The sequence below is a fragment of the Protopterus annectens genome, chromosome 7.part0, assembly GCF_019279795.1.
Source record: "Protopterus annectens isolate FY-2018-M chromosome 7.part0, PAN1.0, whole genome shotgun sequence".
NCBI classification, from domain to species: Eukaryota; Metazoa; Chordata; order Ceratodontiformes; family Protopteridae; genus Protopterus; species Protopterus annectens.
In genome coordinates this window covers 314870820-314887884 of record NC_056739.1, presented here as the reverse complement: position 1 = coordinate 314887884, position 17065 = coordinate 314870820, and the positions used below count along the sequence as shown (strand labels likewise).

At 38.9% G+C, this 17065-nt stretch overlaps 1 protein-coding gene across 2 annotated transcripts in view; it reads right to left on the bottom strand.

The window, feature by feature from the left end:
• The window catches only part of RASSF5 (Ras association domain family member 5), a 757171-nt gene that overhangs the window by 43981 nt on the left and 696125 nt on the right, over positions 1–17065 (bottom strand). For both annotated transcript variants that reach the window (XM_044076858.1, XM_044076861.1), the window contains one exon: positions 7848–7949. In XM_044076858.1, coding sequence (XP_043932793.1) covers positions 7848–7949 — 102 coding nt within the window. The remainder of the gene's footprint in view (positions 1–7847; positions 7950–17065) is intronic.

The following is a 17065-nucleotide window of genomic DNA, read 5'->3' as shown; positions in this document are numbered from 1 at the left end:
TAGCAGTAGCAAGGTAAGGAGAGCTGACAAATGTGACTACACCTTATTGCTGAATATGATAATGTAGCAGTAGCAAGGTGAGGACAGCTGACAAATATGACTACACCTTACTGCTGACTATGATAATGTAACAGTAGCAAGGTAAGGACAGCTGACAAATATGACTACACCTTACTGCTGACTATGATAATGTAACAGTAGCAAGGTAAGGACAGCTGACAAATATGACTACACCTTACTGCTGACTATGATAATGTAACAGTAGCAAGGTAAGGACAGCTGGCAAATATGACTACACCTTATCGCTGAATATGATAATGTAGCATTAGCAAGGTAAGGACAGCTGACAAATATGACTACACCTTATCGCTGAATATGATAATATAGTATTAGCAAGGTAAGGACAACTGAAAAATATGACTACACCTTACTGCAGAATATGATAATGTAGCAGTAGCAAGGTAAGGACAGCTGACAAATATGACTACACCTTACCGCTGCACATGGCAATGTAGCAATAGCAAGGTAAGGACAGCTGACAAATATGACTACACCATACTGCTGAATATGATAATGTAGCACTAGCAAGGTAAGGACAGCTGACAAATATGACTACACCTTACCGCTGAATATGATAACGTAGCAGTAACAAGGTAAGGACAGCTGACAAATATGACTACACCTTACCGCTGAATATGATAATGTAGCAGGAGCAAGGTAAGGACCGCAGAAAAATATGACTACACCTTACTGCTGACTATGATAATGTAGCAGTAGCAAGGTAAGGACAGCTGACAAATATGTCTACACCTTACTGCTGAATATGATAATGTAGGAATAGCAAGGTAAGGACAGCTGACAAATATGACTACACCTTATTGCTGACTATGATAATGTAGCAGTAGCAAGCTAAGGTCAGCTGACAAATATGTCTACACCTTACTGCTGAATATGATAATGTAGCAGTAACAAGGTAAGGACAGCTGACAAATATGACTACACCTTATCGCTGAATATGATAATGTAGCAGTAGCAAATGACAGCTGACAAATATGATTACACCTTACTGCTGAATATGATAATGTAGCAGTAGCAAGGTAAGGCAGCTGACAAACATGACTACACCTTACCGCTGAATATGATAATGTAGCTGTAACAAGCTAAGGGCAGCTGACAAATATGTTTACACCTTTGCTGAATATGATAATGTAGCAATAGCAAGGTAAGGACAGCTGACAAATACGACTACACCTTAATGCTGAATATGATAATGTATCAGTAGCAAGGTAAGGAGAGCTGACGAATGTGACTACACCTTACTGCTGAATATGATAATGTAACAGTAGCAAGGTAAGGGCAGTTGATGAGTATGACTACACCTTACTGCTGAATATGATAATGTAGCAGTAGCAAATGACAGCTGACAAATATGTCTACACCTCACCACTGAATATGATAATTTAGCAGTAGGAAGGTAAGGACAGCTGACAAATATGACTACACCTTATTGCTGACTATGATAATGTAGCAGTAGCAACATAAGGACAGCTGAGAAATATGACTAGACCTTACTGCTGAATATGATAATGTAACAGTAGCAAGGTAAGGACAGCTGACAAATATGACTACACCTTACTGCAGACTATGATAATGTAGCATTAGCAAGGTAAGGACAGCTGACAAATATGACTACACCTTATTGCTGACTATGATAATGTAGCAATAGCAAGGTAAGGACAGCTGACAAATATGACTAGACCTTACTGCTGAATATGATAATGTAGCAGTAGCAAGGTAAGGACAGCTGACAAATATATCTACACCTTACAGCTGAATATGATAATGTAGCAGTAGCAAGGTAAGGACACCTGACAAATATGACTACACCTTACTGCTGAATATGATAATGTAGCAGTAGCAAGGTAAGGACAGCTGACAAATATGACTACACCTTACTGCTGAATATGATAATGTAGCAGTAGCAAGCCGCGGTGGTACAGCGGTAGCACTGTTGCCTCACAGCAAGAGGTTCTCCTGTTCGATTCTCAGCTGGAGTGCCTTCTGTGTGGAGTGTGCATGTCCACCCCAGGGTTGAGTGGCCTCTGAAAGACATGCATGAATGGGCGTGCCTTTGCTGAAGGTTGGGCATCGAGATGGCAACTCGGCACTATAAAAATCTACTGCCAATCATTAGCAGACCGGAGTTCCGCTGTGGCAACCCCTTAACCAGGAAAAGCCAAAAAGACAAACAGCAGTAGCAAGGTAAGGACAGCTGACAAATATGACTATACCGTACTGCTGAATATGATAATGTAGCAGTAGCAAGGTAAGGACAGCTGAGAAATATGACTAGACCTTACTGCTGAATATGATAATGTTGCAGGAGCAAGGTAAGGACACCTGACAAATATGACTACACCTTACTGCTGAATATGATAATGTAGCAGTAGCAAGGTAAGGACAGCTGACAAATATGACTACACCTTACTGCTGAATATGATAATGTAGCAGTAGCAAGCCGCGGTGGTACAGCGGTAGCACTGTTGCCTCACAGCAAGAGGTTCTCCTGTTCGATTCTCAGCTGGAGTGCCTTCTGTGTGGAGTGTGCATGTCCACCCCAGGGTTGAGTGGCCTCTGAAAGACATGCATGAATGGGCGTGCCTTTGCTGAAGGTTGGGCATCGAGATGGCAACTCGGCACCATAAAAATCTACTGCCAATCATTAGCAGACCGGAGTTCCACTGTGGCAACCCCTTAACCAGGAAAAGCCAAAAAGACAAACAGCAGTAGCAAGGTAAGGACAGCTGACAAATATGACTATACCATACTGCTGAATATGATAATGTAGCAGTAGCAAGGTAAGGACAGCTGACAAATATGTCTACACCTTACAGCTGAATATGATAATGTAGCAGTAGCAAGGTAAGGACCGCTGACAAATATGACTACACCTTACCGCTACACATGACAATGTAGCATTAGCAAGGTAAGGACAGCTGACATGTATGATTACACCTTACTGCTAAATATGATAATGTAGCAGTAGCAAGGTAAGGACAGCTGACAAATATGACTACACCTTACTTCTGAATATGATAATATAGCAGTAGCAAGGTAAGGACGTCTGATGAGTATGACCACACATTACTGCTGAATATGATAATTTAGCATTAGCAAGGTAAGGACAGCTGACAAATATGACTACACCTTACTGCTGAATATGATAATGTAGCAGTAGCAAGGTAAGGACAGCTGACAAATATGACTACACCTTACTGCTGACTATGATAATGTAGCAGTAGCCAGGTAAGGACAAATGACAAATATGACTACACCTGACTGCTGAATATGATAATATAGCATTAGCAAGATAAGGACAGCTGACAAATATGACTATACCTTACTGCTGAATATGATAATGTAGCAATAGCAAGGTAAGGACAGCTGACAAGTATGACTACACCTTACCGCTGAATATGATAATGTAGCAGTAGCAAGGTAAGGACAGCTGACAAATGTGACTACACCTTACTGCTGAATATGATAATGTAACAGTAGCAAGGTAAGGGCAGCTGACCGATATGACTACACCTTACTGCTGAATATGATAATGTAGCAGTAGCAAGGTAAGGACAGCTGACAAATATGACTACACCTTACTGCTGAATATGATAATGTAGCAGTAGCAAGGGAAGGACAGCTGACAAATATGACTACACCTTACTGTTGAATATGATAATGTAGCATTAGCAAGGTAAGGACAGCTGACAAATATGACTACACCTTACTGCTGAATATGATAATGTAACAGTAGCAAGGTAAGGGCAGCTGACAGATATGTCTACACCTTACTGCTGAGTATGATAATGTAGCAGTAGCAAGGTAAGGACAGCTGACAAATATGACTACACCTTACTGCTGAATATGATAATGTAGCAGTAGCAAGGTAAGGACAGCCGACAAATATAACTACACCTTACTGCTGAATATGATAATGTAGCAGTAGCAAGCCGCGGTGGTACAGCGGTTGCCGCACAGCAAGAGGTTCTCCTGTTCGATTCTCAGCTGGTGTGCCTTCTGCGTGGAGTCTGCATGTCCACCCCACGGTTGAGTGGCCTCCGAAAGACATGCCTGAATGGGCGTGCCTTCGCTGAAGGTTGGGTGTCGAGCTGGAAACTCAGCACCATAAAAATCTACTGACAATCATTGTCGGACCGGAGTTCCACTGTGGCGACCCCCTAACCGGGAAAAGCCGAAAAGACAAACAGCAGTAGCAAGGTAAGGACACCTGACAAATATGACTACACATTACTCCTGAATTTGATATTGTAGCAGTAGCAAGGTAAGGACAGCTGACAATTATGACTACACCTTAACTGCTGAATATGATAATGTAGCAGTAGCAAGGTGAGGACCACTGACAAATATGACTACAACGTACCACTGACTATGATAATGTAGCAGTAGCAAGGTAAGGACCACTGACAAATATGACTACACTTTACTGCTGACTATGATAATGTAGCAGTAGCAAGGTAAGGACAGCTGACAAATATGACTACACCTTACTGCCGAATATAATAATGTAGCAGTAGCAAGGTAAGGACAGCTGACAAATATGACTACACCTTACTGCTGAATATGATAATGTAACAGTAGCAAGGTAAGGGCAGCTGACCGATATGACTACACCTTACTGCTGAATATGATAATGTAGCAGTAGCAAGGTAAGGACAGCTGACAAATATGACTACACCTTACTGCTGACTATGATAATGTAGCAGTAGCCAGGTAAGGACAGATGACAAATATGACTACACCTTACTGCTGAATATGATAATGTAGCAGTAGCAAGGGAAGGACAGCTGACAAATATGACTACACCTTACCGCTGAATATGATAATGTAGCAGTAGCAAGGTAAGGACAGCTGACAAATATGACTACACCTTACTGCTGACTATGATAATGTAGCAGTAACAAGGTAAGGACAGCTGACAAATATATCTACACCTTACTGCTGACTATGATAATGTAGCAGTAACAAGGTAAGGACAGCTGACAAATATGGCTACACCTTACTACTGAATATGATAATGTAGCAGTAGCAAGGTTTGGAGACAAAGCCAGAGAGGCAAGATTATGTTGGTTTGGACACATGCTGAGGAGGGATGCAGAGTATATTGGGAAAAAAGATGCTAAGGATGAAGCTGCCAGGTAACAGGAAAAGAGGAAGACCTAAGATAAGGTTTATGGATGTGGTGAGAGAGGACATGCAGGTGGTTGGTGTGACACAGCAAGATGCAGAGGACAGGAAGAAATGGAAACAGATGATCCGCTGTGGCGACCCCTAATGGAAGCAGCCGAAAAAAGAAGAAGGATGCAACAATAGTTCTAGGAGGGAATGGTTAAAACAACAGTAACAGCAACAGCTTGTGACTAGATTTTTTTATGTTGATAGAAGGATGAGTACAGTCACAAGAAGGTTCTCGACCCCTAATGGGAGCAGCCGAAAAAAGAAGAAGGATGGAACAATAGTTCTAGTAGGGAATGGTTAAAACAACAGTAACAGCAACAGCTTGTGACTAGATTTTTTTATGTTGATAGAAGGATGAGTACAGTCACAAGAAGGTTCTCTAATGAAACAAGACATTGTGAAGGTGTATCGTAACAGAAGTCAGGTGGGAGCAATGGGGAGGGACTTTTAAAAAAGCGTAGAGTGTTTATCCATGCTGATCTGGAAAGTAAATGGGCTTATGACTCTAGATAAGGCAGAGGTACCTTACACTGGCATATGAAGATGTAACTAGTTCAGAAGCTCTGTTTACAGTGAAGGAATTTATGGAAGAAATGAGGGAGTACACTACAGGGAAGTCTTCATGTTCTGATGGCAGATCTATAGATGTGTGGAGCTTGAGGTTGGGAATTAGGAAAGTGTGGCTAGAACTAAAGAACAGAGTACAGATAGAGCATCATATTATGAGATGTTGGAGGGAAGCAGCAAACCTTGTACCAGGAATAATCCATACAGACCAGTCTAGAATTGTGGGAAGGGGAAATGTAGCTAACTGCATGCTTAGATGTTGTCAAAGTACTAGATAGAGTGGACTGGGGCTAATCCATTCACTTTATTGAATGTTTGAATGTTTTTGGCTTTCCAAGATGGTGCTTGGGTACGCTAGGAAAGAGTAGAAAGAGATGTCAGCAGTTGTGAAGATATTTGTAAACACTGTTAGAGGATTTTTTTGTATTTAGAGGCATGAGGCAAGGTTGCTTCTTAGCACTTCTTTTCTTTGCTGTATATTTGGAATCCGTAGCCATTATGATAAGTAGGTCAGTAATACAAGAATACTGGTCAGAGCAGATATAGCCTAAAACAATGGTTTTTGCTGACAATGTGTTGCTAATTTTGGGGTGACCACAGCAGAATCTTGAGTATCTGTATGGGATACTCAGAGACTCTGGGAGGATATCAAGCTACAAGATCAATGCAGACTAAATAAAGGCTTTGGGTATAAATTACACTCCTCCTAAGGAATTACATGAAATATACCTCAAATTCTGGGGCCAGAACCAACTTTTCATACAGTTAGCAGCTACATTTAGTGAATCAATGAGGCCGTCCTGTCATAAGATGAAGTATTCCTTAATACTAAAAGTAATATTCCAAAGCAGAAGGCTAACTTTAAACTCAGATCAAAAAGTTCAAGCTCTGCAATGGAATGCATTACCACACTTAGCCAAGCATTTTAGTCTCTTCCTGAAGACAGTTATTTATAAAATCTGGATGTTTGACGTTTTTGTGGGTTGTGGGGAAACTGAAGTTATCCTTGGAAAAAAGTTTTACCAAAAGAACAAGGAAGACTGGCTGTTACAACCCTGATCAATATTTCAAGTTGATTAGATTTACCTACTATGTTAGCTGTCAAGGCAGCACTTAAATACTGGGTTGAGAAATAATATAAAAAAGAAATGCCTCTTAGTGGGAATAGAACTTCTTGAGGTCTTTCTTTGAGCAGGTTGCTGGCTGAGTCTGAAAAGGTCCATGAAGATCAGAGCTCTGCCCCGTAAAACAAATAGAAATATATAAATTATATAGTTGATGATACAGACATTAGAAAGTGAAATGCATAAGATCTCCAGAAGTATATTTATAAGATGGGTTAAAGAATTACTACTGACTGAGGGAAAAAAGGAGGGGAAAGAAAGTAAAACATATACATAAGAAGGAGGCAGTGTAGTTCTTCTTTCGGCTTTTCCCACACGTAAATTTAACAAATGCCTGCCTTGAATGCAACACATAGAGAAGTAAAACTAATGTCTGTCATGCCAATAAAAATGCATAGTACATAGGAACCTAGAGCTTATGTGATATCCAAAAAATACAATGTAAAACTGGAATACTCTTGGTGACGTCAACAGGTCTGGAAACAAAACTATGGAACTGTGATGTCAAAACAAGTTTTCAGACTGTGGTATTTACTGGGGCGATGCAAAACAACTGTACATATGGAATGATAACTATGTATTTTGACTTTTATGTTAGGTATAAGTTAATATTGTTTGTATGTTATAAAATATTTGTTGTAATGATTATGTGAAATAAAGAGTTAATGTAAAAACCGTATACTTGTGGCTTAATAAAATATTATTTTTATATTTTTTGTCTGTTGTTTGGTAATGAAGTTTATTTGTTACATTCAATGTAAAGCAACTGTTTTTGTTGACAATTGATTTTATACAACTACAGAATTTGGAGGCACTGCCCCACTTATTATTTAGGTATTAAAATTATGACAAATATGAACAATACAAATGCCTAGGCCATCAAGTTAGTGCCAGACTTACCAGTGTCATCCCCAGGCAGTCTGATACACTTGCATTGTACTTTTCTATATGCTGCTTAACCTCTGGCACTGAAAGGACTTTACGTTCTTCCTTAACAGCATTCTGAAAGAGAAAGCAAAACATTACCAAGTAGTTGCTATTGGCTACAAAGTCAGATAACAGTGACTGAAACTTCTGAATTAACAGTCTGAAATGAATATACCTCATTCTAAATTTACCCAGATCTCTTGCTTATATTACATAACAAATAACTGTTATATTTACAATGCACATTTTTTATTTTGCTTCTATATTGCGAGAGCAGAAATTTGTATAGTGATTATTAGGTGCCTGGGTTGAATGAAACACTCACACACACACACACACACACACACACACACACACACACACACACACACACACACACGCACACACACACACACACACACACACACACACACACACACACACACACACACACACACACACACACACACACAGATCACAACATCCATGTAATTTTGTATATATTTCTCTTAGTATTTTGCTTAAAATTGTAGTTATGGTTGCAGACTCTAAGCTGATCCTGAACATGAAAAAACTGAAATGAGTGCTTTATCTTGGGCAACAAATAAATACATGAACAAAAATGCCCTTTATTAGCTCCTAAAGCTGCACGGAAGTTCCTTAATAGTAATGAAGTACTTCTCATAACAGTGAAAGACTAACACCTTTAAAATCCTTGTGTAATGCTGCACTTCAAAGACATTTGTCACTTTAGAATTGATTTCCAAATCCCCCTTTTTAAACTGCTTTCCATCTGCATTCATAATTGATGTTAGCAGTAGATGGTTCCATAGTTTCCACACTCTGTGAAAATGGAAAAAGCATTACTCACTTGCAGTGACATCCTTTCTGTAAAGCATTAACAAATACTGCTGCTCTAAGTAGTTAATGACAGTCCCACATTTCAAATCCTGCTACTGTTTTGAGTTGTATGCTGAGCCCCACAGCCAAATATATCTTCCCAGACCCCACCCCCATATCAGTATGATGACAGGTTATTAGGAGTTCTCATTCAAGAAAATAAACACAGTTATGTGCCATTTTGCCATGTGGCTTAATTAGGGGTATTAAACACCATCATTTTTTATTCATGAAGGCTCTATCAGGAGCCATCTCTCTGAATTGTAACTTGCAATTCAGTATTCTCCTGTCAGCCCCGCAAAAAAAAAAAAAAAAAAAAAAAAAAGCTGATCTGTAAAGAATTTTTTGTGAATCCAATCTAATGTACACATACATTTTGAATAAGCACCCATACCATTTCATTCAAGGCTTAAAGAACTTTCATCTGCCTTTATTCTTTTTGACATTACAATACTATGCCTAAATCTCAGTCTGCCTTTTTTATTTGAGTGTGGCACTATACAACACGACCTAATGGGTCTTAAGAAGGTAACACCATATTTTAAAAGAGGTTGACAGCCAGTCCCACACTCCTCTTTTTATATATTCTAGAAGTTTTTTTCTGAATAATCAGTATCTTTTCTAATCAACCACAGGCCTAAATGAAGGTAATAATTATTTTTTTTTTCTAATATGTGCTTTTTTCTTCATGGCTTGCCAGGTATCAGCCTCTCCCACAGAACTCAAACACAGTCATTTCTCTGTTATGTTGGCCTTTCAAAGACCACGACAGTGGTTGCAGAGGATACCCCTGCAATAGAACAGATAAAACTTCATCCCTGTCCATTCTGAAGTACAACTTACATCTATGGATGGGAATCAAAAAATTTACCCCAGGAATGCCGCTGTACTACTAATGGACAGAGGCAGCTCCTAAATGTTTTATCCCATGCATGGGTCCCCTCAAATTATCTGTGGTATGATCCCAGTTATTCTTATTAGGGGTAATATATAATTATTAACCATGGAATGGGTAAGGCCAATCTATAACCAAATGGGGTAAGTTATTTTGAGTACAGAAAAGGAAGTTGGCTAGGCACATAATGGCCCATAAGGGCAGCTAGCCTAGTACTTACCTATGAACCTGTAAGAGCCAACAATAAGGCACCTACATCCTGGCAATCATGGAGGTTGTTTAGTCCCTTCATTCACACCTTCTTTCAGTATGTTACAGTACCCCTCGTCTCAGTGGCAAGAAGATCTGGCTTCATTTCTCTCCCCCCAGAATGGGTTCTCTCACTTTTAAGGAAGGACTCTGACCGTCCCCATGCCAGAAAACTACTCAGTACCTCCTTTCCATGGAAATGAACCATTCATGATGCAAAACCCAGAATGTTTTGATTTTATGGTCTAACACTCACCTCTTGACAGCTGACATGTACACTTTCGATTGTGCAATGTCTTTGCCTTGAGGCATGTGCACTCCCAGCACACTTGCACCAAGAAGGCTATACCTTGAATGATTGTCAGTAGTAAGCATATGTCCCAGGTCCACAGTTCTGCTTGCCATTCAATAGGTACAAGCAATGCAGTGGAGCAGACTGCCACCTCTCCTCAGAATGGCCAGTTGGTGTGAACTGCTCACTCTCATACCACTTCAATGGTTCCTCCACTTCAAACTGCTACTCAGTCTTGGGGTGTGTAGGTCATAGAGGTCATTAACTTATGTAATTGTTTTGTATAGTTTTCAGTGTCTGCTATAAATATCTAGAAAAATTAAGGGCCTGGTGACAAGTCTGTGACACATTGTTTATATAATCTTCACATACTATTCTTCTCACAGATATGCTCACAATTTTTAGTAAATACACACACACACACACACACACACCACTTCCAAGATGGACACACACACACACACACACACACACACACACACACACACACACACACACACACACACACACACACTTCACAAGATGGACACACACACACACACACACACACACACACACACACACACACACACACACACACACACACACACCACCTCCAAGATAGACACACACACACACACACACACACATACACACATACACACACACACACACACACACACACACACACACACACACACACACACACACACACACACATACACACTCACACCACTTTCAAGCTGGGTCCGAATGACAATATACTAGCACAGCTTGCCACTAGGACTGCACTGTTGAAAAACACAATGTCGAGAAAATCACACCTAAATGTTACAAATGCAGAAATCAGAAATAGACTTGGTCCCCCTGCAGCACCCATGTTAACACTTCTTCCTGGGTCCACACTGATAGGGAGTTTCATGATCTGATATTTTTCAGTTTTGTGTGGGTACAGTGTTTTAGTTTTTGGTATGCTGTAGTCAGTATTGTGTGTTTTGACAGTGGAATCCTCAAACTTCTGATAGTAATCCTATTAATATGTATCTTGCCTTCTCTGGAGATCCAGACTATATAACATTTACAACAGCCCCAGGTGATACAAGAATGAGAAACATTTTTAATATCACAGCTGGACATTAAACAACTGAACTGATGTACTGCAGTACATTTCTAGTACCTTAATTTCTAAAACAGAATATCTCTGGAAACTCCAAAATGAGAAAAGAAAAACAAACAGAAAAAGATTTGTGGTTACAAATGCCCACTGACTTATTTATATTACGTACACATTGAAGAGAGCAGAAAAGTAATATTCTGATTAAAATAAACTTCCAACACACAATTTTAGGTTAAACATTATACAAAGAGTCATTTGCATACATATACATTTCACAGCCAGCAAAAATGCTGTCTGCCCTATGCATTCTCTGTCTATTACAACTAATGCAGAGGCCAACAAACTTTAGCAGAAGTTATAAAAAGGTTTTAAACGTCTATTCACTGGGCTAGTCCTAACTGAGCAGTCTGATGAATTGGTACTTAGTGAACAAAACACATACCCTAACAACTTATTAGGGCACAATAAGATAAATGGAATTCTGCCTTTCATCGAGGATATATCCCATTAACTACAAATCCCTGCTAGAGTGCTGGATACTTCAAGTGCAGTAAACATCACAGGTACAGAAAACATCAAACCCTGACGTGCAATGACACAAATTACACAGTTACACAAAATTTTTTTCTGTATTAAAATCTCGCAAATAACATCTTATGCATTATGGTGTTAGCTATATTTTTTCATTTTCATGAATTTTAGGCTCAGCATTATATACATGAATATGTTTACACATATTTATATATGTACTTATATGTTCTTACTTATATACATTTTAGTACTCTTTATATTTATTTTTGCATTTGTATTTTTATTCATTTTGTATTTAGTTATTGTCTATATTTATATATGCACATACATGTGTATATATATATATATATATATATATATATATATATATTTTTTTTTTATATAGGTCTTATGCTCTTGGGTGAGATATTGTTATGTAATTATTTCATAGATTTTATATATGAGATTAATTTGATCTATGTGAGGAGGTTTTATTCGTTGTATATTTAAATATATCTGAATATCTTATCAGTGTTTGTTGCTGATATAGGATGCTTTTGCTATATATATTTTTCTTTGGGTTATCTAATTGCTGCTATTTTACTTAGCAAGTTTTTAGACACAGGTAGTATATAAAGAGAATCCAAAAGATGTGTCTTAATCAATCAACTAATAATCCACCCTACCTTTTGGCTACTGGAGAGTTTGAATTAATTGAATAATTGGAATGTGTTTAAATAAGATGGTTTGTTTTTCATTCTTTGATCTGAAGAAGCGTAGTAATACGCGAAAGCGCTCATCCACAGTTCTATTTAAATAAAAGAATTTGGTTTTTACAATTGCTGCTGCCGTTCTTGTGCCTGAGACTGTACGTGTATTGTTGCTTCTACAGTTACACAAAAGTAAACAAAGAATTCACTAAGCTAGAAAAGTCTCCTGTTATTGCCAATTTAGCAAAATAAAACAAAGGTAGTCATGTTAATTTGTACATGCTCTCACTAATAATGTTTTATATTACGAGTGTTTATTGCATCTGAGTTCTTGATATCATTACTGTATATCAGGTTTTGTTTAAATCTTTTTTGTTTTTTGTAGTCATTATGTTTGTCTATTGCCTATTTGGCCTGTTTTATGCCCAAAAAGTGTTCTGGACCAGTTTACTACCTGCCTAATAAAAGAGAATAAGTAAATAAATAATTTACATTCAGTACTTCATGTATTCCACATTCAAAACTATGGGAATACTGAAATGTTACCCCCAACACCTACAGAGCAAAAAAAAAAAAATAAAATTTTGAATAGCTTTGGAAGAAACACTTTCACAAAAACACTACCAGGAGGCTCAAAAGCATGTCCAAACAGGAAGTTTTACTGAAAGTCTGAAGCATTTTTCAGAGTTAATAATTTAACTGTCATGTAATACATAACCAAACACAACACAGCTCGGCTTCACTGCATTGCTGCCTATCAAACAGTGTAGCTGCTCTGTTTGCTTTCTTTCTGTAATTGTCATGGTGATCCCTTCAGAATGTTGTCCATGCATGCAGAAGCATTTCACTGACATCAAAATTAATAATTTTCTCAAAGGTCACATCAGTAGTTTGTCCCATGTGTACAAGCACTCACATGACATCAGAATGAATCATTTCCCACAAAAGTCCCTTCAGTAGTTTGTCCATGTATGCACAAGCATTCAAACGACACCAGAATGAAACAGTTTTCCCAACAATCTCTTCAGTAGTTTTGACACCAAAATGAATCATTCTCCCATCAATGATACCTTCACTAATCTGTCCAAGTGTGCACAAGCACTCCAGTGATGCCAAAATGAATCATTTCCCCTCAAAGATCATTTCAGTAATCTGTCCAACTATGCACAAGCACTCCAGTGACACCAAAATTAAACATTTCCCCACAATATCCTCTTCAGTACTTTCTCCAAGTAAGCACATGTACCAATATGAAACACTTCCCCCAACGACCCATTCAGTATTTTGTCCAAGTATGCACATGCACCAAAATTAATCATTTCATTCAATGACCCCTTCAGTAGTCTGCCCAAATAGGCACGAGCACCAAAATTAATCATTTCATTCAATGACCCCTTCAGTAGTCTGTCCAAATATGCACAAGCACCAAAATGAAAAATTTCAATGACCCCTTCAGTAGTCTGTCCAAGTACTCACAAGCACCAAAATGAAACATTTCAATCAATGACCCTTTCAGTAGTCTGAACAAGTACTCACAAGCATCAAAATGTGCTAGTGCGTAACCCTGCTTACTTCAGTGACTTACTGCTTTCTTCTTCCCTGGTTTCTCCCTCCATGCACCGCATGTACCCACAGTGAGTGATTTCAGTTGAGAAAACACTATGAACCTCAGCTCATTATGGGTAACAATGATACAGCCCAATACACAGGCCTTCTTGCACCGTGATCCGGGAGTAATGTAGGAGTTCATGGATATCTGTTTGCAATGTACATCTTACTGCTTCCCTTAACAATGTTTTTTTATTTTACATTGGCAAGCTGCACCCTGGACAAGACAGCACATGAGGCAATTGCCCCATTCACACCACCATAGTTACTCTACTGAAAGGCAAAAAAAAAACAATTAACCTCTAGTCTGCCTTTTAAACAGGACTTGGCATTCTTCTTCCTCTCCACCCCCCCTTTCCTGTTTTTCTTTTCTTCACCAGCCTCATCCACCCTTCCATGCTTTCATGGATTCTCTACATTACTGACCCTGTTTGGCTTGCTTAGGACAACATTCAGAATTTAATTCTTTCTGACACAAACCAACATCAGCTGGGTGAATCTCATGGGGCCCAACACCTGAATCACCTGCTTCTTCTCTTGAACCATGAAACCTGGAATTACTGAGTCTCGTATGGCTTATTCAGTTTTCACAAGAGTATATCCCTCTTTCTTCTAGCCCACTCCTTTATTTATTTATTTAACGTTTGTTTACCGGGAAAGCCCGACTTGGAACAAAACCAATTTTCAGCGGAGGCCCGGGGAGAAATGCTCCAGACGTATGTCGTTACAACTTCTTCTCCACAGTCTCTTACCCTTCTATTTCTATACACCTGAGGCAAATACAGTACACTATGCCACCAGCACTCCCTGTCCCTTTCCTCAGTCTTAGCCACATGACAGTGTTCTGACTCTGCCCCATCCTGCGCCAATTTCATGGGGTGATGCTAATCCACCCCTCTGAGCGAATGACTTCCTTTATACAGGTGACATCTTCACTTTCATCCCTCACCTCTGTCATTCTTGAAAAACCTGTGGCCAAGCATTTTCACATTGCACCCCTTCTTACTTCTGGCCCACATTTTTCTGATACCAGCACTGCCCAGCTTTTCTCCTTTATCACACAAATAACTCCATCTTTCTACTCAAACTCCTTGGACTGCATTGTAATACTTTTCCCTCTTGTTAGTTCTTCTAGTGTTTTCTTCCCTTTCTGATTCATTCTGGAGTACTTACCCCCTTTTCTACTTCTTTGACACACACTCTTCTGATTTTGTTTTAAATTAAAGATACAGCAGCTGAGGTGTGCCTTTCCAACTCATCTATAAGCACTGCTGTCATTTCTGGGCCTAGAATTGGTCTCTCTTACAGTTTTTACCCCATTCTTCTACCAGACTTTAAGATCTTCTGGTAGCCCACTGCCACACCCTGTTATTATACTCCACTAACACAGCCCTTTCTGACCAAGCTGGCTACTGGCTCAAATAATACCCCTATGGATGCTACCTTCAACCTTCCTTCCCTGGCATCTGTCTGCCACCTGTCTGGCCTTGCTTGTTATCACTTCAGCCATATCCTGTAAGGTAACTGTTACCTGTGTGTGTCTCAACATGTTTTACTCCCCCCACCGCCTCCTTTTTTTATCAAGTTTAATACAAGAGACCATTTGCACAGTAACCTGATCCTTCATCCTGCTGCTCTGTAAACACTCTTATCAGGCTTAATGACTAATTCTGTATTTAGATTCAGCTTCTATAATTCAGGCACAGTTTAAATTGAGGGTTGTAACAATGCTTCGAAATCTGGTATCCATCCTTACAATAAAATAAATAAATTGATTTTAAAAGTCGGTACAGTGTAAGACAAGATTAACACTCATCATGTGAACAATGCTAAATCTGCTTGTAATTCATTGAGACAACATCTATTACAAATTGGTTTAAAATTTTGTGTTTTTGCAGATATAAAAAAATCAGATATGGAGGGTGTGGAAGTTAATCCAAAGATGCCAGACACGGAAGGTGTGGCAGTTACACAGGCACAGATATGAAATGCAGGAGTGACACAACAAACCAGGCAACAATAAGTTGCAGTCAGAAAGCTGTGTAATAGTCAAAGAATACAGCATGCATGCTGAAGCACAGACTAAATCATGCAGGTCTGACGATACATCTGATTATCAGGCTGTAATAGGTTGATATGGATTAACAGGTGAAAAAGGTGCAGATTCAGAGAGACGAGTCACCATTTTGTCCCTGACGAATACTAAAAAATGGTGGAATCATGGGTAGGTAAATCAGCTGCTGTGCATTTAGAAATGTCTGCAGATATTTTATGATCAAAATGTGAGTGTAATTACTGCAGATCTTACTTCTCTGAGAGAGACGAGAAAGAGAGAGAGAGAGACTATTAGTTTTCCGGTAGAAGACAATTAAATGCTATGAATGATGCAGCACTTACTTCAAGGACGCAGATCCTCAGACAATAATCTATGAGAAGCGATTTATATGATGTAATGAGTATTACTACATATGCTACTAATATCAGAAACTGATATGGTTTGTCAGCATAGCAAATTTCATCTGCAGTAACAGTAGCCTGCATCGATGTCCAACACAAATTTGTCATGGTCTAATGCCTGATCTAAAGGACCAGGATTATTCAGCTTGTTAGAAAAACTGCCAATATAATTGTGCACATGCATACATTTATTTTATTCAAGTACTGACAGAAATAACTCATGTTTGCATATCTTAGAAGTTTCATGGTGTTTTATGTACTGATGAATTTCAAAGTGTTAAACACCAAGGCATTTAGGAGACTGTTTCTTATAAAAATTAGAGTGCTTCCTCATGATGTACCAGCTGTTTTTCTTAACCTGAAATATGCCTCAGAGTGGTCATTTTTTATCTTATAGTAACATCCTTTAAGGCAGAGATACATTCCTCTACACCTGTAAGACTTCCGCATTCAGGTTTCCCATGTTGAATGGCCTGGAACATGCAGTACCATGCA